A 23,617-nucleotide genomic window follows, 5' to 3' on the forward strand; every position below is an offset into this window, starting at 1 on the left:
ATTCATTCGTTCGTAGAAGCCGACTCAATCTTTTAGTGCGTACTGTGAATAGCTAAGGCCTATAACAAAGAACCACAATCTCACCACAAGGATCGCCAGTCTTTACCTCCACAATGTTATAACAATTTCAAACAAAGTTATGAATCATACAAAGCAAAAAAAAAAAAAAAAAAAAGGATGAAGACAAAGCCATATGGATTAATATGTGGTAATCTAAGAAGAACTTCGATGAAAACCCAGGGAAGCTGTAGGTTTTCACAACCCACTTGCCTGTTCAACTCCATTTCTGTAAACAAGTAGGTTTTGTCAAGAAATTTCATCATTAAAGTATATTAGACCTCAAATGCAAAGGAAGTAAATGTACTGCATATGAAATTAATGTTTTCTACTCAAATTATTGATAGAGATAACAATTACTATAGCTCCTGTCACAAGAATATAGAAGTTGGTTGGTGCTTCATATGCAGCTCCTGGATAACCCTATTCCTCATCCTCTGGGTCTCGTCTTCTAGACGCAGATTCAGAATCCGAGTACCTTCAGACTCCTCTCCTTCACTGGGCTCCCTGCAACACCCATCACCAGTTCCCCCCAACTTAGAACGAGAAAGTTGCCAAAAAATTGCATAATTCTAACTAAAATTACTTGCGTTAGGATGCTCCACGAGATCTAAAAGCTTTGTCTGTAAATTCTCATCGTTTCTCACCGCCATTAACGAGCACTGAGCCGAAATCGAATAATAAAAAGCCTTAGTCCCCAACACCGCCGCCACCATGGCTTTGTCATCGTCACTCCACGACAAGTTCACCATAGCCATCTTTATTAATTTAAGCACCACCGCCTTCCGCCTTCCTCTCTTCGACTTCCAAATAGAATCCGGCTTTGGGGATCCTAATTTCCAGGGTTCCGAGTCCATCGAAGTAGACAACGACGAAGCCTTCAATTGCATTGCCAGCAGCCCGATCTGTAACCTCGATCATAACCTCCGCCAGATCGATAAACTTCTTCGGCCTTCCTCTGGTCAATTTCCTCGACCTACACCCCAGGTCCCTGGCGCTTGGCTCTATTGTGGTTCCCACCCACGACCATTGTCCGCTAGTGATGAAGAGGGGAATCGAATGGCGTAAGAGAATTTTGCGGCCAACGATCTCTAAAGAGAGAGAGAGAGAAATCGGGCTCAATAATTAACGTGGAATCTAATACGATTACATCAAGAGTTAAAATCCAAAAATACCCTCCTAATAATAAAAACAGGCGCACAACATTTAACTCCCCATAAATAATTAAATCAATCATATCCATCCAACCTCAAAATCCAATGATCCTAAGTAATCCTCATGTTTATATTTTAAGGGTTGTTTGTATTTGAATATAATCATATATATATATATATATATATATATATATATATATATATATATATATATATATATATATATATATATATATTGATAGTGTAAATACACGGGTGACCTAATACAATCTAAATGGCTACTCCGAGGGCCGACTGACTGCGGTCGGGTTGCTATGTAAGTAGCCTCTTGATCGTTCCAAAAGTCCCCTTCGCCTTATCCTCCGTGGATATTTATAGCCCATCGCCGGGAACAGCCTCCGGCCTATCGGCATGTACTCCACGCAGCATCCACGTGCCAAAACCCAGTGGTCACCCTCTGTCGACGCCTGGTGCTGCCATGTGCCCCTCTCCAGCGATACCGCTTCCATGTGGAGAAATGGTATGGCGGTCGAGCAGAACAGCGGTCGGGAGGTGAATCAGCCGGGCGAACTCGAACGCCTCTAAGTAAAAAGGTCAGCACAAGGTTATATGGACGACCGGTACCGACCGCCTTCTAGCTGCAGCGCTCGGGCAAAGGAACTGTACTGAATGATGCGGAGAACAAACTAGGTCGGTCGGGATATATTCTACTAAGAGCCCCCCAGCCCGGGCTGTTTCGGACCGTCTAGGAGAAACCGGTACGGGATGAAAAGATCACGTCATCCGGGCCTTCGGCCCCGATCTCCCAGCTGTCCTCGCCCGAGACACACGTCACTCCTTAGGCACCTTGGGATTCGGAACGGTCACCTCACGCAAGTGGGTGGTTTTCCCGCCAAAAGGGCTCCTATAAATAGGCCCTTGCAAGGTTCATTTCTACTTTTACTACGCTGTGGAAATCAATCAGAGCTTCCCGAGCCATTAACGCTGTAGATCGATCGGATTTTGCACCTCCTCAACCGCTCACCAAGTTCTACCCATCGGTAAGTCCTTTCTTTCTACTTTCGTTTAAGTTTCTTTTATTTCTCGTATAACGCTCGTCCCCGTCGTCCCGATAACCTCGGTTTACTATACCCCGACCCCTTCCGCTGAACCGACCGTCTCCTTTATGAAGGGGATATGTCAGGCTCAGATAGTCAGAACATCTCGGGGGCGGACTACGACAACACGATCGAGAGCGATAGCGAAGAAACGATGATAGAAGCGTCCTCACCCGAGGTTACTAATGACGGTCAACAACCAAGCGCGGTTCCCAAGCCAAAAGAAAGCTCCGAGGGCTCATAAGGCTCGTCGAGCTCGAGCGGCAACAGCGAAGACAGCGACAGTGCATCCACCAGCAGCCACGAGTCCCCAACCGATCGCGATTGGGAAACACCCACTCCGACGATCGGGTCCGGTTCCGAAGTTCATGCATCGCCCCGCGTTCGAGAAGCTTCGCACGATTCGACGGACGAAAGACCATCCCACGCGGCACCTGAAGAGATCGAATTCATCTTCCTCAACAGTGAAAGCGTCGATCAACAAGAATGCCTACTGTCGGCCCACGAGGCGGCGGATATCTCGGCCACACTAAACGGGCGGGTGAAGTTCGATACCAGCAGGAGCCTCGGGGAAATTAAAGAATGGCACCAGATCTGCCCGAACGCTCATCGGATACTGGCGTGCTTCCCGCATATATGTGCTCGGCATAATTCCATGTGTACGATGGAGCTCTTTAACTACATTTATGTAGTTAAACCCTTGCCAGCCATATACGGTGCTGGATTCCTGATGATTCAATCCCGGGACCATCTATGCTCAATCGCCCACCTTCCCGGAAAAAACCGAGGATGGAAGAACAGGATCTTTTCGGTTGAATATGACCCTTGGATCCTGCCAGTCGACCGAACGTGGGGGATGCACTACAGGAAACACGTACAATCACCAGCCACTCGAGCCCTTCGCGAAGCAACCTTCCGCATTCCATGCGCGTTCCACGAATACAAGATCTTTCGATCGAGAGAGGCGTACGAGAACACCCGATTGCCGCCGCCCTGATATGACTTAGAACTGAAGTACACGCCACGACAGCTTTCGGGTGTCGATTGCCGTAGCGGCCCCTCAAACCATGTCGACCGTCAAAGGTTCACCTCCCGTTACACTTCCTCGGCCTATTCATGCCGACTTTCAACAAACTAACGTTGTGCTTTTTCTTTGCAGGAATGGGCCCTACTCGTGGTTTTCCGATCGCCAGCGCTCCCCGAGCCCCCCGAGCCAAACTGATGCTCGGAGGAAAGGCGACGTCCAATGCCCCATCGGCCGGTCAAGAGGTCGGGGACGCTTCCGTGCCGTTTGGTCGTCCCTTGGGTGCTTCCACGACCACCCCCGAGGGGGTTCTACCCGTAGACACCGCGGTTGACCCGTTGGCCCCCCGAGCCCACGGTTGGAAGGGAAAAGAGAAGGCGTCGGGGAAGGACACAGAAGAGGCGGGCTCCCTCAAGCATCGCCGAAGGCAAAGCCCCCCGGCTGAAGTTGTCCCGAGCGGCGGACAGACGGGCGGGGAGTTGACTCAATCCCTCCTTGCCAAGATCAACAATCTCCTTCCAATCGGGGAGGACATGACCGGATGGTCACCGAACCGGATGGCCGAGAAGGGGGCACGGGACTTAGTCGAGGTTTGTTAAGACTGCTTTTAGCTTTTAATCGTTTGGAGCCGATCGATTATCTTAATGTCATTTTCTTGCAGGCATCGCGAGCAATCCTCGGCCTACACTATCGGGCCTTGATGTCAAATAAAGCTGAGGCCTTGAAGCGGGTCGCCGACCGCCGTGGAAAGGAAATCGCTGACCTTCAGAAGGAGCTAAAAGCCGCTAAGGAGGCTCAAGCGGCGACCGAAAAGGAGGCGCGAGTTGCCCTAGCGGAAGCGGGCAAGCTGAAGACCCGACTGGGCAATATAGAGGGCCTGGCCAAGTTCCTATGCCGCGACGAGCCCTCGGCTGATAAGTTCTTCCGAGCCCTTATGAAGAATAAGCTTGGGGAAGAAAAGGTCTGGACCTTCAGCCATTCGGCCTACGCGTCCGGTCAAAGGGCGATGCGGGAGGAGACCTGGACTATAATGGAGGAGGTCTTTGAGGGCGAGGATCTGAAAGCGGTGTTGACCACTCTTCCGGACGAGATCCCCGACCCCGGGCCCATGCCCTTTACCGAGCCATCCGCGTCGGGATCTGAAGCTGAGCCAGCTACGGGAGAGCAGGCTAGAGGGAAGGCTGTGTGATCAACGACCGAGCCTAGAGAATTTCTTTTTCTTTTTTGATTTTTTGTATCTTAACTCAATCGGGAGCCCGGTCCTGTTTGTGCCGGGCAACCTTTATGCTTTTAAATGAATCAATCGATTGTTCATTGCATATCGCTTTTTATTTTTCACATTTTATGCTTGCTTTTTCAACCTTAACCCTTATCCTTAGCCCCCACACTGCCGGACGTACGAGAGACGAGTGAGTGCGACAGTGGTTAAGAGGTAAGTTAACGTTGGGATTTGATCGAGCACATACCGGCTGACATGCCTTACCTGGTCGGTGTCGTAGTATAAATGTTCGCCGATCATGAGACCTATTTACCGAGTATTCTGAACTGCCCGGGTGAAATGTGAACGACTTTTGAAGTCGTTGGGGTTTTACCCCTATCGGTCGGTGCCGAACGGGGGCCTTTACCCTCATCGGTTATAACCGGATAGTTGATCCCGGTTTTATCAAGTAAATTTTAGCGACATTGTGGTCGTTGGGCGTTCGCCCGTTTCGGTCGTTGTCGCTGAGTCTTGAGAGTTGGAAGTCAGTTGAATCACGCTCGAGATCGAACTCTGGAATCGATTTAATAGCCTACGTACTATTTACATATCATGGTTATCAACCGCGCCCTCGTGCGCAGACGAGCAAGCACTCAACGATCGATTATACACAACTGAGTCCCGTACGCAGACTGGTGAACACTTAAACACTCACTTGTACATGGGTAAAAGACGGGCGTGCCCACTCGCAGGTTAGGCACCCACCCCGTCAAAATAAAACATTAAAATCAATGGCGGAACAACACTAAATTTTCCGAGTTCCACGTTCCGTCGATCGACCTCCCAGTGGTTGTTTCAATATGGTAGGTGCCCGGGCGAACGACCGCTGTGATCACATACGGTCCCTCCCAATTTTGGGCCAGTTTGCCTCCTTCAAGGGGTTGACTTGCTTCCCGTCGTCGTAACACATAATCCCCGACCTGAAAATAGCGCGGCTGGACCCGGACGTCCTTGGTGTCTTTCACTCTCTGTTGGTACTCAGCCATGCGTTTAGCAGCGATCTCCCTTTTTTCTTCCACACTATCTAGGTCCACGGCTAGAGAATGTTCATTCTCTATTGCATCGTAGGACCGCTCCCTAGCCGTCGGGATCCAAGCTTCAATTGGCAACCGTGCCTCGGTGCCATAAACCAGTGCAAAAGGAGTTTCTCTCGTTGCCTCTCTAGATGTTGTGCGATATGTCCAGAGTATAAATGGGAGTTCATTGGCCCAGCTTTGACCGGTTGAACGTAACTTTTTCTTCAATCCCTCTAAGATGGTACGATTGGCATTCTCTACTTGACCATTCCCTTGAGGGTAGGCCACCGATGATCGGATTGAGGTCGTCCCGATCGTCGCCAGGAAGTTTTGGAAATATCGACCCACAAATTGCCGGCCATTGTCACTTATCAGTTGAATAGGGAAGCCGAATCGAGAGACGGCATTTCGCCATAAGAAACGAGCGCACTGTTGGGAAGTGATCGTGGCCAAGAGCTCGGCCTCGATCCATTTGGAGAAATAGTCTATAGCGACGATGACAAAATGCCAACGCCCAGATAATTGTGGAAAGGGCCCTAATATATCCACCCCCCATCGAGCGAATGGAATTGCAGTCGTGACCGGCTGATAGAATGTTGCAGGACGATCAGGCATAGAGCTGGCATGTTTCACAGCCTTTAGCGAGCTTCTCACAGTCTAATTGTATAGACGGCCAATAATATCCGATCACCATTATGCGACGAGCCAACGAGCGCCCCCCTTGATGCGATGAACAGAGGCCTGAATGTAGCTCGTTCATAACCAACTCTGCTTCGAAGGAATTGAGGCACCGCATCAAGGGGCCGCCATACGATCGCCGGTATAAACGGCCATCCTGCACCTGGAACCTTGGGGCCCGTAGCTTAGCTTTTCGAGCGCGTTGTGGGTCGTCCAGCAAACGGGCATGCTGCAAATATTCCATCAAGTTTGTAATCCAAGTCTTTTCGACTGGTTGAACAGGGACGACCGGCAGCCGATGGATGCTATGCCTCGGAATCATTAAGATTCGAGCGATCTTGGACATGTGCTTGGGGGCATCTTGTGCCACCTTAGACAAGATATCTACATCAGCGTTATCCAAGCGGGGAACATGCCGAATTGTATACGCTCGGAATAGGTTAAGTTTTTCCATTGCTAGATCCCGATAAGCTTGAAGTCGCTCACCGTTAACCTCATACTCCCCGAGTACTTGTCCGACCACCAGGGCGGAATCTGTTTGTGCTCGGATATAATCAGCCCCCAGTTCCCGTGCACATTGTAATCTATTGATGAACGCTTCATATTCTGCCTCATTATTGGTGGGGGTGAACTGGTACATCAAGGCGTAATAAACTTTGAAGCCTTCCGGGCTCGTGATTACTACTCCTCACCCCACTCCTTTCTTGCTGCTCGATCCATCAGTGGCCAACGCCCACCAGGCCGCTTCGGGATCTTCCAAATTTTGAGGTTGAGTATCCCGAGCGGTGCATTCTACGAGGAAATCTGCCAAGGCTTGACCCTTGATAGCTGGGCGCGGTCGGTATTCCATGGCGAACTAGGTCAACATCAACGCCCATTTTACTAGGCATCCGGAGGAAGAAGCGATGCGAAGGACAACTCCGAATGGCTGGTTGATAAGCTTAATTTCTAGACATTATTTAGAGTAATTTTAGTGAGTGATTTGCATAAATAAATTAAGTTTTATGGTTAATTTTATTATAAATATTATATTTAGTTATATGTTACTAGTTTAGACTAGTTTAGATGGGTTTTAATAAATATTAGGCTAATGTTACATTTTTATTAATATAAATAAGAGTTTTAGTTTTAGCTATAGTATTAGATTTATTTGGTAGTTTATATCTTAATTTTTAAATAAGTGTTTTATTTATTAAGTTTAGTTAAGTAGGTTCATTAGGTTATTATAATTATTATTTTTAGTTTAACTTAATTGGTTTTCTTTTGTTTCTTTTAGGTTTTGGCGCAGCAGTAAGGAAAGAAGAGAGGGATGAAGGCTTAGGTTATATATTGGGCGTACGGCAGCAGAGACGTACGGGACGGAACGGGAAAAAAAGGGAAAAGGAGAGCTTGGGAGCGAAGCAACAGTTCGGCGAAGGAATTCAAGACTCCGTGAGGAATTTCCTAGCTTCAATCGCAGCTATCATCTTTTAGGCTTGAATTATTTTCTTCCCTACTTTATTTCTTGTTCAAATTTTCAGAATGTTATTTCTTGAACATTCCATACATTCAAATATGATTCTTGGCTAGAACTTTAATTAGTGATTTGGATTAGCCTAGATTAGATTAATTGACTATTATTCATGTGTTGATTCTTCTAATTTCAATTTAATAATTGAACTTGATTATATTTATTTTATGTATTTTAATTATGGATTGTGCGACTGGCCATTGCATAATTCTAATATTAGGGTTCATAAGAAGAACTGACAGGTGAATTATGAATCTAGAACTCGTAAGATAAACACAATTGACCTAAACTAGACATAGCTTTAGGTATTTGTGGTGATATTTGATTGTTGCTTAATGGGTTTAATTAATGTTGGTGAGATATCGACGGATGATCACAGTTAATTGGATACAACCTAGTAGCTCGACGGAGTATTAGGATATATATGGAGCAATTGTCACTATAATCATAAGAATCAATACTTAGGAGAGTTAGTCAATTATCTAATAGGTGAACCCCAAATCCCTAGTCTTCTCTTAATTGGAATTTTTCTTAACTTTAGATTCATAATTATTCTTTTTAATTACATTAATACTATTTATTTGCATTTTTCCTTATCATCAAAATTGATTATTCAAGATAACAGTTAATAGTGTTCTTCGTGGGATCGACCCTGGAATACTCCAGGAATTTATACTGTGATTGACTCTGTGCGCTTGCAGATTATAGCAATCAAGTTTTTGGCGCCGTTGCCGGGGACCACTTTATTAAACTGTTTTCCTTAAAATTTTCTTTTCAATTTTCTTTTTTTTTTATTTTATTTTTTTTAATTTTTTTTTTAGGTTGTTAGGTTCGTTATTATTTTATTTTAATTTTTATTTATTTAGTTTTTATTTTTATATTTTTATTTCGTTTGTTTATGAACTTAAGGCGTTCACTAAGGCATAAAAACGCCGAATTATTTCCTATTGATCTTGAAATTGAGCGTACTTGCAGAAAAAACAGGGTACGAAGGCGGCTTGATATGGCTGAAAATAATAGAGTGGGTCAACTGGATGACCCCGTACCACCAATAGTTCAACCTCCTCAAAATCAAGCAGCTCAACCACGTCTCGAGACATCCAAAGACCGGTAATAGATGTTAATCCTTCTTGCATTCAATTATCTGATGCAGCTAGGAATTATGAACTCAAGACTTTCCATCTGAATATGCTCCCTACCTTTAACGGTTTGGGAAGTGAAGATGCTTTGGGTTTCATGCGAGAGCTCTATAGTACGGTACAAACTTTACCTTTAAATAATTTATCTGAAGAAGAGCTTAGAATGAAATGTTTTCCATATTGCATGAGGGGTGATGCTAGGCAGTGGTTGTTAAATTTACCAGAGAGTTCTTTAAGAGCTTGGGATGATGTTTATAATGCTTTCATGTTTAAATATTATTCATCTCAAAAGACAATGGATTATAGGAGTAGGATATGCACTTTCACTCAAAGAGAGGGTGAATTATTTCATGAAGCATGGGATCGTTTTAAATTGCTTTTGACACAATGTCCACACCATCAATTCCCATTGTTATTGTTGACACAATTCTTTTATGATGGTTTAACTCCTAATTGTCAGTCTCTTGTAGATACTGCTGCAGGTGGATACACAGGTGATAAAAATAGTGATGAATTAGAAGATATCTATGAGAGCTTAGCTAGTAATTCTCAACAAAAGGCAGTGAGAGGTCGAAGAGCTGCTGTGCATGAAATTAGCACACAATCTGAGTTGATAACACAAGTGGCTGAATTGACTAAACAGATGAACTTGTTGATGACTCGTGATAGTTCGAATAGAGAATTTTGTTCTTATTGCAATACATATGGTCATAATTCTTCTGTTTGTATGAATGCAGAGTCATCACAACCATCTTATGAGGAAGCTAATTACATGGGATCCAACATGGGTAGGCAACAACCAAGAAATGATCCATTTTCTAATACATATAATCCAGGTTGGCGAAATCACCCTAACTTCTCATGGAGAGATCAAGGTAATGCAAGACCAATGGGACCACCCGGATTTCAGCAACAGGGACCATCAGGATTCCAACATCAGCAATACAGACCTTCCCAGCAGCCACCTGCAACACAACAGTCTCAACTTCCTGCTCAGGAGAAGAAGCCTCAATTGGAGGAGATGTTTATGCAATACATGGCTAGCCAGGACACTATGATGAAGAAAATGGATGCAAAAATTGATAAGTTTGCTCAGTCTAGCCAAGCATCCATTCATAATTTAGAGGTGCAAGTAGGTCAGTTGGCTAAATTGGTTGCAGAAAAAGATCGAGGTAAGTTTCCTAGTACCACTGAAATAAACCCTAGGGAAGGAGCTATGGCTGTCACATTGAGAAGTGATAAGATATTGAATGAAATTGATCAAAACCTCAATTCCTCTATAGTAAAACCTTATGTACCCCCCATTCCATATCCACAAAGGTTACAAAAGAGGAACCAGGACAATAACTTAAAAAGATTTTTAGAGGTTTTTAAAAAATTGCAAATTAATATTCCTTTTGCAGAAGCACTTGCCAATATGCCATCTTATGCCAAGTACATTAAGGAAATTGTATCTAATAAAAAGAAATTGGAAGAGTTTGCTACTGTGCACCTAAATGAGGAGTGTAGTGCTGTTTTGCAAAGCAAATTACCGCCTAAGCTAATGGATCCAGGAAGTTTTTCTATTCCTTGCACTATTGGTAATACTGTTATTGATAAATGCTTGTGTGATCTAGGTGCCAGTATTAACCTTATGCCTTTAACTCTTTTTAAGAAGTTGGAAATAGCTGAAATGAAGCCAACAACAATCTCTCTTCAACTTGCTAATAGATCAGTCAAGTACCCGCTTGGAGTAGTGGAGGATATATTGGTAAAAGTTGGTAAATTTTATTTTCCTTCTGATTTTCTGATTCTTGATATGGGTAGTGACACAGATACATCTCTTATACTTGGTAGGCCATTTTTGTTGACAGCGGAGTATTAATTGATATGCCTTTAGGGAAATTGATTTTTAGAGTAGGTAAAGAAAAAAAAAAAGAGGAATTCTCTATCTCGAAAGCTATAAAATTACCAACTTTTGATGAATCATGTCTTTTTGTTGATGTTATTGAGAAACCTTCAGAAGAAGTATTTGTTAAGCATTCACCTAGTGAAACACCACATCAACTTGAACTTAAACCACCTTCATTGCGGTTCAAATACGAATTTTTGAGTAACAATGATACTTTTCTTATGTTTTCTTATGCTCATTTACTTCATGCAAAAGAAGAGAGATTGTGGAGAACATTGACTAAAGCTTGGCATGACAAAAATTTTTTTTGGAGAGAATTCAATGTAGGGCAAGAAGTTTTGTTGTCTAATTCTTGTCTTAAGTTTTTTCTAGAGAAATTGAAGTCTAGATGGTTTGGTCCTTTCATGGTCACTAAAGTTTGTTCGTATGAGGCCATAGCGATTGCAAGAGAGAAAAAGAGACCATTCATGGTTGTTTCACCAAAAGGCAGCCCCGGAAGAAACTGGCAACTAACAGGGAAGTTTCCTGTTTATTTCATTTTCTCATACTTGCTTTTATATTTAACATTGAGGACAATGTTGAGTTTGAGTGTGGGGAAGGGACAGTAAGATTAGGGGATGTTTTATGCAAAATAGGCAATATCAAAAAAATTCTGCATTTTTCTTGCAATTTTCTGCAACATTTTCTGCATTTTCTATTTTTCTGCATTAATTTTCTGCATTTTTTCTGGAATTTTCTGCATGCATTTTTCTATTTTTCTGCACTAATTTTTTGCATTTTTATGGAATTTTCTGCATCTTTTCCTTCATTTTTCTGCAATTTCTTAGCAAATAAAGTTTAAAAAACTGCCATCTAATGACTATGTTGGTTGGGAGATAAGTTCTAGTGTTTTGGGAGTGCATAATATCAATGAATGTGTTTGGCTATATGTATGCTTGCATAGAGTTAGTAGTCAAATTCTGTCACACCGTGAGCTTTTGAGCCTAGAGGTTGCCCACTGCGACTTATTTTCATTTTGAGTGTTTATTTGCCTTATTTGATTGTGTTACTTCTAGAACTTGCTTCATACCATTTCAGAGCTACATGTTATATGATGACACGAGAATGATTTAGGCATTAGGATTTAGCCTGATAGCCTTAAAAATGACCACATCCTAGTACATGTTATTTTTCCCCTAGTGAACCATTTTGAGCTTTATAATAAATATAAGACATTTTTCTTCATTAGCCAGTTCCAAAGAACCTTAACTCATAAAAGAAGCCTCTTATTAACCCGTCCTTGGGTCAGTGGTTGTCACTATTTCATTTATCTGTGCAAGATGACCAAAAGTGATGAAGTATGGGTGAGATTGGAGTTGAAAGGTGATTGTACAATTGATTTTCTTTGAGTGAAGAATTGTTTGTGATCAAAGGGGGTGAAAATGAAAAAAAAATGAACAAAATGAGATCTATTCTAATTTTGTGGGTTGAAAAATCTTGTTAGCCCAAACTTTTGTGCTCATTTTATTCTTAAAATAATTTATGAGCAATGAAGGCATGATAGAAATTTGATGATTATGGGAAGAGTACCATTGAGGGTGATGTGGAAATGAGGAGCTATTTATTCGGTTTTACCAGAAAAAAAGGAGGAAAGAATGAAAAAAAAAATAGAAAAAAAATATGAAAAAAGATTTTGAAAGTTGTTTTGAGAGTTTATCCTTGAAAAGGATGAGGAAGAATGAAGAAATGATTGCTTGTTGTGGTAGAGTTCATTGTATTGGTAGAATACAAGTTTCTTGCTCTTGATATGGTGAAATTATGACTCTACTGATACCATGGACTTTATTTGTACTTCCTTATATCCTTTCTTTCTTAAACCACATACCCTTGACCCCGTTACAACCCAGAGATAAAGACCTTTTGACTCGTGTTGTTCATATAATTTTGGTAGTGGAGTTTTGGTGGACAAGCAAGCCTATGGCAAGTGCACGCTCAATAGAGGATGGTGTGTACCTTTCGTATATATTTATATGAGAGATTGAGTGAACAACCGTGAGGACTACTATTCTCTATTGTCTTGTGTGCATGTGACTTTGAACTCTCATGAAGTATTGTGTGTTCACCAATTCCCTTGAATTGAATGCCTAGTTGACATGATTATGGTTGGTAGTTTGATTTCATTGAATAAGTTTGCTTGGGGACAAGCAAAACCTTGAGTGTGGGAAAGTTTGATAAGCTTAATTTCTAGACATTATTTAGAGTAATTTTAGTGAGTGATTTGCATAAATAAATTAAGTTTTATGGTTAATTTTATTATAAATATTATATTTAGTTATATGTTACTAGTTTAGACTAGTTTAGATGGGTTTTAATAAATATTAGGCTAATGTTACATTTTTATTAATATAAATAAGAGTTTTAGTTTTAGCTATAGTATTAGATTTATTTGGTAGTTTATATCTTAATTTTTAAATAAGTGTTTTATTTATTAAGTTTAGTTAAGTAGGTTCATTAGGTTATTATAATTATTATTTTTAGTTTAACTTAATTGGTTTTCTTTTGTTTCTTTTAGGTTTTGGCGCAGCAGTAAGGAAAGAAGAGAGGGATGAAGGCTTAGGTTATATATTGGGCGTACGGCAGCAGAGACGTACGGGACGGAACGGGAAAAACAGGGAAAAGGAGAGCTTGGGAGCGAAGCAGCAGTTCGGCGAAGGAATTCAAGACTCCGCGAGGAATTTCCTAGCTTCAATCGCAGCTATCATCTTTTAGGCTTGAATTATTTTCTTCCCTACTTTATTTCTTGTTCAAATTTTCAGAATGTTATTTCTTGAACATTCCATACATTCGAATATGATTCTTGGCTAGAACTTTAATTAGTGATTTGGATTAGCCTAGATTAGATTAATTGACTATTATTCATGTGTTGATTCTTCTAATTTCAATTTAATAATTGAACTTGATTATATTTATTTTATGTATTTTAATTGTGGATTGTGCGACTGGCCATTGCATAATTCTAATATTAGGGTTCATAAGAAGAACTGACAGGTGAATTATGAACCTAGAACTCGTAAGATAAACACAATTGACCTAAACTAGACATAGCTTTAGGTATTTGTGGTGATATTTGATTGTTGCTTAATGGGTTTAATTAATGTTGGTGAGATATCGACGGATGATCACAGTTAATTGGATACAACCTAGTAGCTTGACGGAGTATTAGGATATATATGGAGCAATTGTCACTATAATCATAAGAATCAATACTTAGGAGAGTTAGTCAATTATCTAATAGGTGAACCCCAAATCCCTAGTCTTCTCTTAATTGGAATTTTTCTTAACTTTAGATTCATAATTATTCTTTTTAATTACATTAATACTATTTATTTGCATTTTTCCTTATCATCAAAATTGATTATTCAAGATAACAGTTAATAGTGTTCTTCGTGGGATCGACCCTGGAATACTCCAGGAATTTATACTGTGATTGACTCTGTGCGCTTGCAGATTATAGCAATCACTGGTCGGTCAAGACGCGGATGACCCGTCCCTGGAAATAAGGGGCCAGCTTCTTGGCAGCTGTGTACAAAGCATAAACGACCTTCTCCAACCGGGAATAACAGAGTTCCGGACCATGCAGCGCATGACTCACATAGTATACGGGTCGCTGAATACCTTCTTGATCTGTTCGACATAGTACGGCGCTGACCGCTCGATCGGACACGCCCAAGTAAACATCCAACTCTTCCCCTGGCTCTGGTTTGGAAAACACAATCGAGGACATCAAGTAATTTTTCAAGTCTGTGAAGGCCGATCGGCACTCATCATCCCAAGTGAATCCATTGACCTTACGCAATACCTTGAAAAAAGGCAAAGCCCGTTCCACCAGTTTAGAGAGGAATCTGCTCAAAGCTGCTAACCTGTCGGTCAACTATTGTACTTCTCGGACGGTCGTGGGTTGTTGCATATCAAGGATCGCTTTTACTTTGGCCGGATTGGGCTCAATCCCTCGTTGGGTCATCATATAGCCCAAAAACTTTCCCGTTTGAACTGCAAATGTATACTTAGTAGGGTTTAGACGTAATTGATACGTCCGCATGATCTGAAAACACCGTCGAAGATCCTGAGTATGATCTACTCGGTCTCGGCTCTTAACTAGCATATCGTCAATGTATGCCTGCATGGTTCGGCCCAGCAGGTCTTCAAACAGCATGTTGATCATTCGCTGATACGTGGCCCTCGCGTTTCGCAGACCGAACGGTATAACTCGATAGCAATACAAGCCATCGGGCGTGAAGAACGACGTCTTACTCTCATCCTCATGACTCATCATGATCTGGTGATAACCCTTAAAGGCATCCTTAAAGCTCATCAATTCCGCCCCGGCCGTTTCATCCATCATCTGATGAATGCTCGGTAATGGATAGGGGTCCAAAGGGCACGCTTTGTTCAAGTCAATGACACATCCTCCAAGATGGTGGCTTGGGAACCAGTACTATGTTGGCCACCCATTCGGGATAGGTGACCGGGCGGATATGTCCGATTGCTGCCATCTTTTTTACTTCCTCTCGTACAAACTACCTACGGTCCGAGAACAAGTGCCTGGTCTTTTGCTTGATCGGCTTCGCGGCAGGATCCACGGCCAGTCGATGGCATATCACAGTGCGGTCAATTCTGGGCATGTCCTCCGGGCCCCACGCAAATATATCAGCGAATTCCCGAAGGATAGCCAAGACCTCTAGTCGAAGCTCGGGGGTCAGGGCTCGACCGATCTTGACCTTCCATTCAGGTCGGTCTTCTGACAAGGGGACCTCTTCTATTTCTTCAGAGGGCTCGGGCTACTCCTTTCGGTCTTTTGCGGCATCTTTAGTGATGGTATTCACTCCTGAAGAGCCTGCGTCTCGCCGGTTGACCGCTCGGGAATAACACTTTCTGGCTGACTGGGCATCGCCGCGCAACACTCCGACCCCGGCCGAGGTGGGGAACTTCATGCAGAGATGGGGCATGGATATAATTCCCCAGACCCTCATGATTGTCGGGCAGCCCAGGATATCATTATGGACGCAACGAAGGTTGACCACGACAAACTCCATCTGCGTCTTAACCGATTTAGGAGGAGTCCCCAATTCAACCGGGAGGATAATTTTTCCTTCGGGGTGGATAGTGTCCCCGGTAAATCCAGACAAAGGCGCTCCGACCGGAGTCAACTCTCGGCGATCGAGCTTTAACTTCTCAAAAACGTCCAGGTAAAGGACGTTCACGCTGATCCTAGTGTCAACCATCACCCTCTGTACATCCACTCCCATGATATCAATCGTCACTACCAGAGCCTCCATCCCCGTATCCCCGGCCTCGGGCTGATCCTCTAACGCAAAGGTGATTGGTTCCATCTTTTGCCGCTTACCGGTCTCGCGGGATTCCACAACTGCGACCGGGAAAGGCTCTTGGGCTTGAGACGCATCTTCCAAACCCCCAAATATTACGTGGATGGTCGGCTTAGATGTTTGGTGACCGTCAGACTTGGGATCGGGATCTCTCTGGTCATAGTCCGACCGTTCAGATCGTTCGAAACGCCGATGGTCTCTTTTCCCGGTTGATCTTTTGTTCTCTTCCCTTTTTCCCAAGCATTTGTCCAGCTTACCGGCTTGAAGTAGGTCTTCTAACAACTGTCTCAAAGTTGTACATTCTTCAGTATCATGCCTGCTGCATCGGTGATAAGCGCAATGCTTTGTCTTGTCCTTCCCTTCCTGTCCAGGACGTGGTAATCGAATGAGATTACATGATTGTGTATACTGCAAGGCTTCCGCGGCCAAACGGTTCAAAGCCGTGAAATCCTCCGGACGCGTTCGGGATCGGTGGTGCTCTGCCGACCGATTATCCGATCGTCCGGGGGGCTTGCGGGATGAACCGACTTCCTGAGACCGTTTGACAGCGTTGGCTTCCCCGGCATTGGCATAGTCTGTCACTCGACAAAGTGGTTCTTCATACGTCGTCGGCGGATGAAGTATAAAGTCTTGATATAAATATCCACCTCTCAGGGAAATGTGCAACATATGGATTGCGGTCAAATCATCCATGGGCTCGACCTCTCTTACGACCGCTTTCCATTTAACCAAAAAGTCGGTCAATGTCTCCCCCTCCAACTGCTTAGCCTTCTCCAAGTACATGTAAGGCTTCCGTATGATTTTCGAGGTTACAAACTTTCGAGTGAACTTAGTCGCCAAGTTGGCAAAACAAGAAATAAATCCTGGGTCCAACGTTCTAAACTACTCGGCTGCTCGTCCCGATAATGTCGAGTAGAAAGCTCGACACATCACAGCGTCACTCACACCCATCATCAGCATGTTTTCGTAATAGGTATTGACGTGGACCTCCGGGTCTGTTCGTCCATCGTATTCCTTATTACTGGGAATGCGCAGGTCGAGCGGATACGGCTAAGCCAAAATCTCGGTCGTGAAAGGGGTTCGCAATAATGAAGCGGTGGGAACCGAAGGCCCTGAAGCATGCTCACGCCGCCACCGAGTGAATTCTGCGCGTAGCTCGTTCACCATTCCCCGTGTGTTATCTTGCTCGGCCGTTCGGGTTTGCTCACGGGCTCGACGGCGACGATGTACGTGAGGTCCACTGTTTCCTGATGATTCCGCTTGACTGGCCGCGTGCATAGGTGAGTCAACCGACCGCCTATCCGGGTCTTGTGGTCCCAGTCATTGACGCATTGCTGGTCGAAGACGCTCAAACGCGCTCGCGCGATTGTCTTGTGGCTCAGGTTCATCTGCCGCCTGGACATTTGTTTCCTGCCGTGGTTCCTCCGGGGCTTCTGCCCCATGCGATCCCAACCTCGAGCGAGCCGAGCGCCAAGTCCGGGGACCGGGCTGAAGCTTGGACTCGGTCTGCATTACTGGTTGGTTCGGGGGAGCAAAAGCTGGAGCCGTGTACGCAGGCCTATAAGGTTGATAGTTACTCGGCGGATAGTACATTGGGGTCCCGGGCCAATAACCATACTGAGCGGGTGGTGCTGGATGTGGGAAATATCCTGAGTACGGGAATTGCTGACCAGGTGGCGGATACATCGGTTGGACATAATTGACCGGATTAGGAGCTACCGAGTGAGGGGGTGAGAGGTTGAGGTTGAGCTCGACGGTTGGACCATACTGGGTGTGATGGTCGGAAGAGTTGTCCGCATCCTCCTGTATATCTTGCATGTATGGATACATGTTTTTGGGATGTAGGCACTTCGTCGTTCGTGACTAATTGTACCGTTTCCCACAGACGGCGCCAAAATGATAGTGTAAATACACGGGTGACCTAATACAATCTAAATGACTACTCCGAGGGCCGACTGACTGCGGTCGGGCTGCTCTGTAAGTAGCCTCTTAATCGTTCCAAAAGTCCCCTTCGCCTTATCCGCCGTGGATATTTATAGCCCATCGCTGGGAACAACCTCCGGCCTATCGACATGTACTCCACGCAGCATCCACGTGCCAAAACCTGGTGGTCACTCTCTGTCGACGCCTGGTGCTGCCACGTGCCCCTCTCCAGCGATACCGCTTCCATGTGGAGCAAAGGTATGGCGGTCGAGCAGAACACCGGTCGGGAGGTGAATCAGCCGGGCAAACTCGAATGCCTCTAAGTAAAAAAGGTCAGCACAAGGTTACATGGACGGCCGGTACCGACCGCCTTCTCGCTGCAGCGCTCTGGCAAAGGAACTGTACTGAATGATGCGGAGAACAAACTAGGTCGGTCAGGATATATCCTACCATATATATATAGATTTTGAATCCAGTGAGACCACCCCCATCAGGTGAGATCATGAGATCCCATCTCATCCATTGATAAAGTTTCAATTGATGGATAGGATTGAAAGTCAAACAACAATTAAATAAGGATAGATTTGAAAGACAAAGACGAAAGAGTAATTGTATTATGGTTTTTAATTTTGGTTATATTTAAAATAGAATCTTACCAGAATATTAGGGAACCTATCAATAATAATATTTAATTATATTTTGTACATTAGTAATTTTAAATTATTGGGAATTTTACGGTGGTGTGTGCGTGGGTGTGGAATGGTGTGTGCGCTTTACTGTAACATGGCTCGTACACCATGGCGTGCTGGTTTTTTTTCATAAAATTATGCATTTCGTGATACAGGCATGTACATTTTGGTTTGTGTGTTACTAGTTTCGGGCGTGTGCGAAACGTATCCAAAAGAAAACAAAAATATACGAATCTAATTTGGGTATCGGCGTTTGAATTTCGAGTAGATAATCAGTGCGTAGTAGATATATTATTGGGCTTGTTGTGTTTTTTTTTTTTTTTTTTTTTTTTAAATTGTGGAAAATTTTACGGTGGTGTGTGCGCGGGTGTGGAATGTCGTGTGCGATTTCTGTAACAGGCCATGGCAAAATATAAAATGCACACACCATTCCACACCCACGTACACACCACCGTAAAATTCTCCATAATTTAAAATTTCAGATGTACAAAATATAATAATTATTACTATTGATAGAGTCCCTAATAATTTAAAATATCAATTTCCATTCATAATCTCCCTAATATAATGCTTAAGATTCCAACTGAATTATATCCATAATTAAACATATATCTACAATTACTATTTTATCCTTTTGATTTCAATATATCATTAATTACTTTCACAATCTCTTATAATCTCAACCATTCATGGAAAATGAATCAATGAATATAGTGAGATCTCATGATCTCATCTAGTATAGGGGTTGCACTAGATTCGAATCCTATATATAGCTTCCTAAATCTACTGAAGCGAGGAATACTAGGATCAAATGCAAGGTGCTGCCTGGTGAAAAATATTGTTAAATTTCAGTCATTAATCTAGTAAAGATCAGCACCCCAGAGTAAAGGAAAATTTTTTACAAAAAATGCGATGTCATTTTGATAATTTGTTGTGTTTTTGCATTCTATTCAAATCCTTAAAATCATAATAATATGCACTCAAAGGCATAGCAATGTGCACATGAAATGATAAAATGTGCAATTGAAGATAAAATATTATGCACACAGGCACAACATTATGTACTCCAAGGCAGAACTACATTTAGTAGGTTCTATAACATTTTGTACCATATTTCATTCTCAAAACATTATAATAAATATGTTTTTTGTATATTTGTTTCATTAGCCAAAAATATGCAATGGATTGCTAAAAATTATGCACTAGAACTCTAGAAGGCATAAAGTTGTTCACTACAAAGCATAACAATATGCAATGGAATTGTGTTTTTGCATTCTATTCAAATCTTTGAAGGAACAACAATGTGCATTGGAAGACAAAACAGTATGCACTCGAATGCATAACAATGTACACTCGAAGGTCAAAAATTGGAATGGAATTCTTTGTGAAAATTAAAAATTAGTTGTCCCAAACAATATGATCTATTGGTCAGCTTCCAACTCAAAGGCTAAGAAGTGTAGAATTCTTTTACCTAGGAGTTCATTCCCAAAACAATATAATAAATATATTCTATGTAGATTCGTTTCATTAGTCAGATAATATGCATTGGAAGGCATAAAATTAATTGTGCACTTGAAGGCACAATATTGTGCAATGGAAGGCATAATTTTAGAACCATAATTTTTGGACTAAGGTTCACAATACAATTTAAACCCTGCTCCGTGATATAACAATAGATTTAATTCCAGCTATGTCCCCCGAGTATGGTGATTTTCCACAATTAGTGCTCGACTTTTAATTTTGACAATTTAACCACCTGACTATCAAAATCTTTCCAATTGTGGTCTTTCCGTCAAATCCTGGTTAAGTGGGTGTTAATTTGAAGGGTAAAAGCGTCATTTCCCCTAATGATGATATATTTCACCTTCATTCCCGTCTGAATTATTATGTCCATGCCGGAAACGCTGCATTTCTTGACGAGAAATCCCGGGGAACATGGCCGGCATCCCTTCCTCTTTACTATCGTCGTTCCTTCCATCTTCTACCTCTTCTCCGGCGACACGACCATGGACCTCCGTCACTTTCCTCCTCCCTCCTCACGCCCTCGCTTCTCCCTCCCTCTTCCATCTTCTCTTCGTCGACGGGTCAGCAAGCAGACCACATGGACTGCGTTGCTGGGCGGTAATGACAGTAGATGGTGGCGATCGTCTGTAATGGTTGCTATCCGGTGTAACGGCGCGGTGGTGGAGACCACAGGCGGGATTTTTCATTCTTGGATGTTCATCAACTTCAGCATCACCTACTGCAAGTAAGTGCATTTTGCATTCTTGTCATGACTCAAGTTTGGATTTTTATTGTTTTTTTTTTCATTTGTTTTACGTATGTATGCAGAAGTGGTATGTGGGGTTGTTACGAATGTTGTCGCTGCTCTTTTCAAATGGTTAGTGTCGCTACAATCTGAGATGGAACCAGGTGAGAAGAGAAGCCTTTTAAGAATTTCCCCTTTTGTCTGTTTGTTCTGTGTAGCAGTCATTAAAGATCTGGTTTCCCTTGCCTTTCAAAGCTTTTTCCAGGAATAAATTTGAGAAAGGATACAATATTGAAACTATCTTTGATGAAAACAAATTGGGAGTTGAGTCATACTCTGTGGAGGATTCGTCGGCCGGAGAGGTCTTCATTTTAGATTTTGAAAACAACAACATTTACAAGATCACAACACTATAGAATTTGTTTATACACTTTACGGATGTGTAGCCATATAAGTTGTTTACGCCTATTTCTCCGCTTTGGTCCTCTTTTATATATATATATATATATATATATATATATATATATATATATATATATAAGGGAAGGGATCAGGTGCGGGTGCTGTTTCCCGTGCGGTTGTGCGGGTGGACGCATTAAGCATTACACTGGCGCACTTTAAGTACCACTACACACGCAAATTAAACACACAAACAAAATACATTCAGAACACAAACTCATGCACCTTAAGCACAAAAGTCACGCATCTTAAGCACACCCCTCACGCACCTTAAGCACAAAACTCACGCACCTTAAGCACAAAAACACACGCACCTTAAGTTTTAACAACTCACATTAAGTACACACTCACGCACATTAAGTAAAAAACTCACGCACCTTAAGCACAAGACTCACGCACCTTAAGCACAAAACTCACGCACATTAAGCACAAAACTCATGCACTTTAAAGTTTCAACAACAACTTACATTAAGTACACACTCACGCACATTAAGCACAAAACTCACGAACATTAAGCACACGACTCACGCACCTTAAATACAAAACTCACGCACATTAAATATTACACACTCACTTACATTAAGCACAAACCTCACGAACCTTAAGCACAATACTTACGTACATTAAGTACAAAACTCGCACACATAAATCACCCGCACAACCGCACGGGAAACCTTCACCCGCACTGGAACTTAAACCTATATATATATATATATATATATATATATATATATATATATATATATATATATATATATATATATATACACACACACACACACACACACACACACACTTGCCTGTAAAGGCCAGGAATCATTGGGCTCTCCGAGTCTCCAGAGACGGAGAGCCAAATTTCTGTAACTTTCTCTTTACAAATCACAAAGATCATAAATTTAGTTTATTTTCCGATTGCTTTCTTCTGTTTTTTTTGGGGGATTGTCAATTGAACATGGCCGTTGAGAATGCCACTCCGAAAGATGCAGGCGATAATGATGATTTTGAGGAACTGGTGTTACAGAGAGGGGGTTGTTGTTTCTAGCTTCCGTGTTTCGGCCGGCGCCTTGGAGCGTATCCCGACGTCGGAGAGCCATAAAGAGGATTGGTTGGCCAAGATTACGAGTTCACTAAGGGAAAGTACAGTTTTACCCCTAAAATAGACGTCCACTTAACCATGCATTGACAGAAGGACCTCAATTGGAAAGAATTTGACAATCAGATGGTTAAATTGTTCAAATTAAAAGTTGAGGACCAATTTTGAAAAATCATCATACTCGGAGGACTATTGTTGGAATTAACTCTATAACAATACTAACCTTGAGCTTGAGAGTAACTGAATGACTTCACAGTTTCGAGTGACTTTTTAAAGGGAGAAAACTACTCAGGTCCAATCTTATTGGGAAAAATCTATTAAATATTGTAAATTTATTAAATTTATTTTATTCAACTTAAATAAAAAAAAAATATTGTACTTGAACATAAATTTAACTAAATAACCATTGATTCACAGGAAAGCCAGCAACCACTACATGAATGTGCTTTCTATAATTCTATGTGAAGCTCACTATGAGACGACCTTTGTCGATAAAGGACTACAAAGAGGTAAATCAGTTTGAATTTCTCATAACTGACGGCTCAAACCAAGCTTGCCAATAGACAACTCCTCCCATGGAGAATCGAACTTCGAAACTTGTGATTACCAAACCAATTTGACCTAGGTTAACTAAATAACATTAATTTCATGGTCGGTGTCATTTTAGTAAATATTGTTAGAATATTTATTATTAATATTTTACTATAATGTATATATGATCCAGTAATAGGTCATATTGTGAATTTGTGATAGCTAGATAACTAGAATTTGAGTTGTACTAAGGCTTTGTGTTTCCTAATCCCTCCAACTGGTCAGAATATATGACTTAAATACACACACAAACACAAACATTCATCTGCTGGCTTATGTGTTCCTGCCAATTGTATTATCTATTAATTCTATTATCTACCCCAAGTGAATTTTTAAATTTATATCTTTTGCCATAATTAAATATTCTTACTAAATCCCGGAACGGTCATGAACTCAAGTAATTCTTTTGTGAGTTTTTGGACAGCAA

At 42.3% G+C, this 23,617-nt stretch overlaps 3 protein-coding genes across 3 annotated transcripts; 1 reads left to right on the plus strand and 2 right to left on the minus strand.

Annotated features, from left to right (window-relative positions):
* Nucleotides 1-428: 428 nt before the first annotated feature.
* Nucleotides 429-815, minus strand: LOC109192475 (transcription factor bHLH13-like). Its single transcript, XM_019343135.1, has 2 exons — nt 648-815; nt 429-593 (listed from the first exon to the last, which is right to left on the minus strand). Exons 1-2 carry the CDS (start codon nt 813-815, stop codon nt 429-431), a joined length of 333 nt encoding a protein of 110 aa, XP_019198680.1.
* An 8,413-nt stretch (nt 816-9,228) lies between these two features.
* On the plus strand, nt 9,229-13,572 carry LOC109192492. The gene is made up of 3 exons (XM_019343159.1): nt 9,229-9,271; nt 9,404-10,765; nt 13,376-13,572. Exons 1-3 carry the CDS (start codon nt 9,229-9,231, stop codon nt 13,570-13,572), a joined length of 1,602 nt encoding a protein of 533 aa, XP_019198704.1.
* Nucleotides 13,573-15,641: 2,069 nt separating this feature from the next.
* LOC109192499 lies at nt 15,642-16,970 on the minus strand. Its single transcript, XM_019343172.1, has one exon. The coding sequence runs from the start codon at nt 16,968-16,970 to the stop codon at nt 15,642-15,644; it is 1,329 nt and encodes a 442-aa protein (XP_019198717.1).
* Nucleotides 16,971-23,617: the final 6,647 nt, after the last annotated feature.

The sequence above is a fragment of the Ipomoea nil genome, unplaced genomic scaffold (genome assembly GCF_001879475.1).
Source record: "Ipomoea nil cultivar Tokyo-kokei standard unplaced genomic scaffold, Asagao_1.1 scaffold0211, whole genome shotgun sequence".
Lineage (NCBI taxonomy): Eukaryota > Viridiplantae > Streptophyta > Magnoliopsida > Solanales > Convolvulaceae > Ipomoea > Ipomoea nil.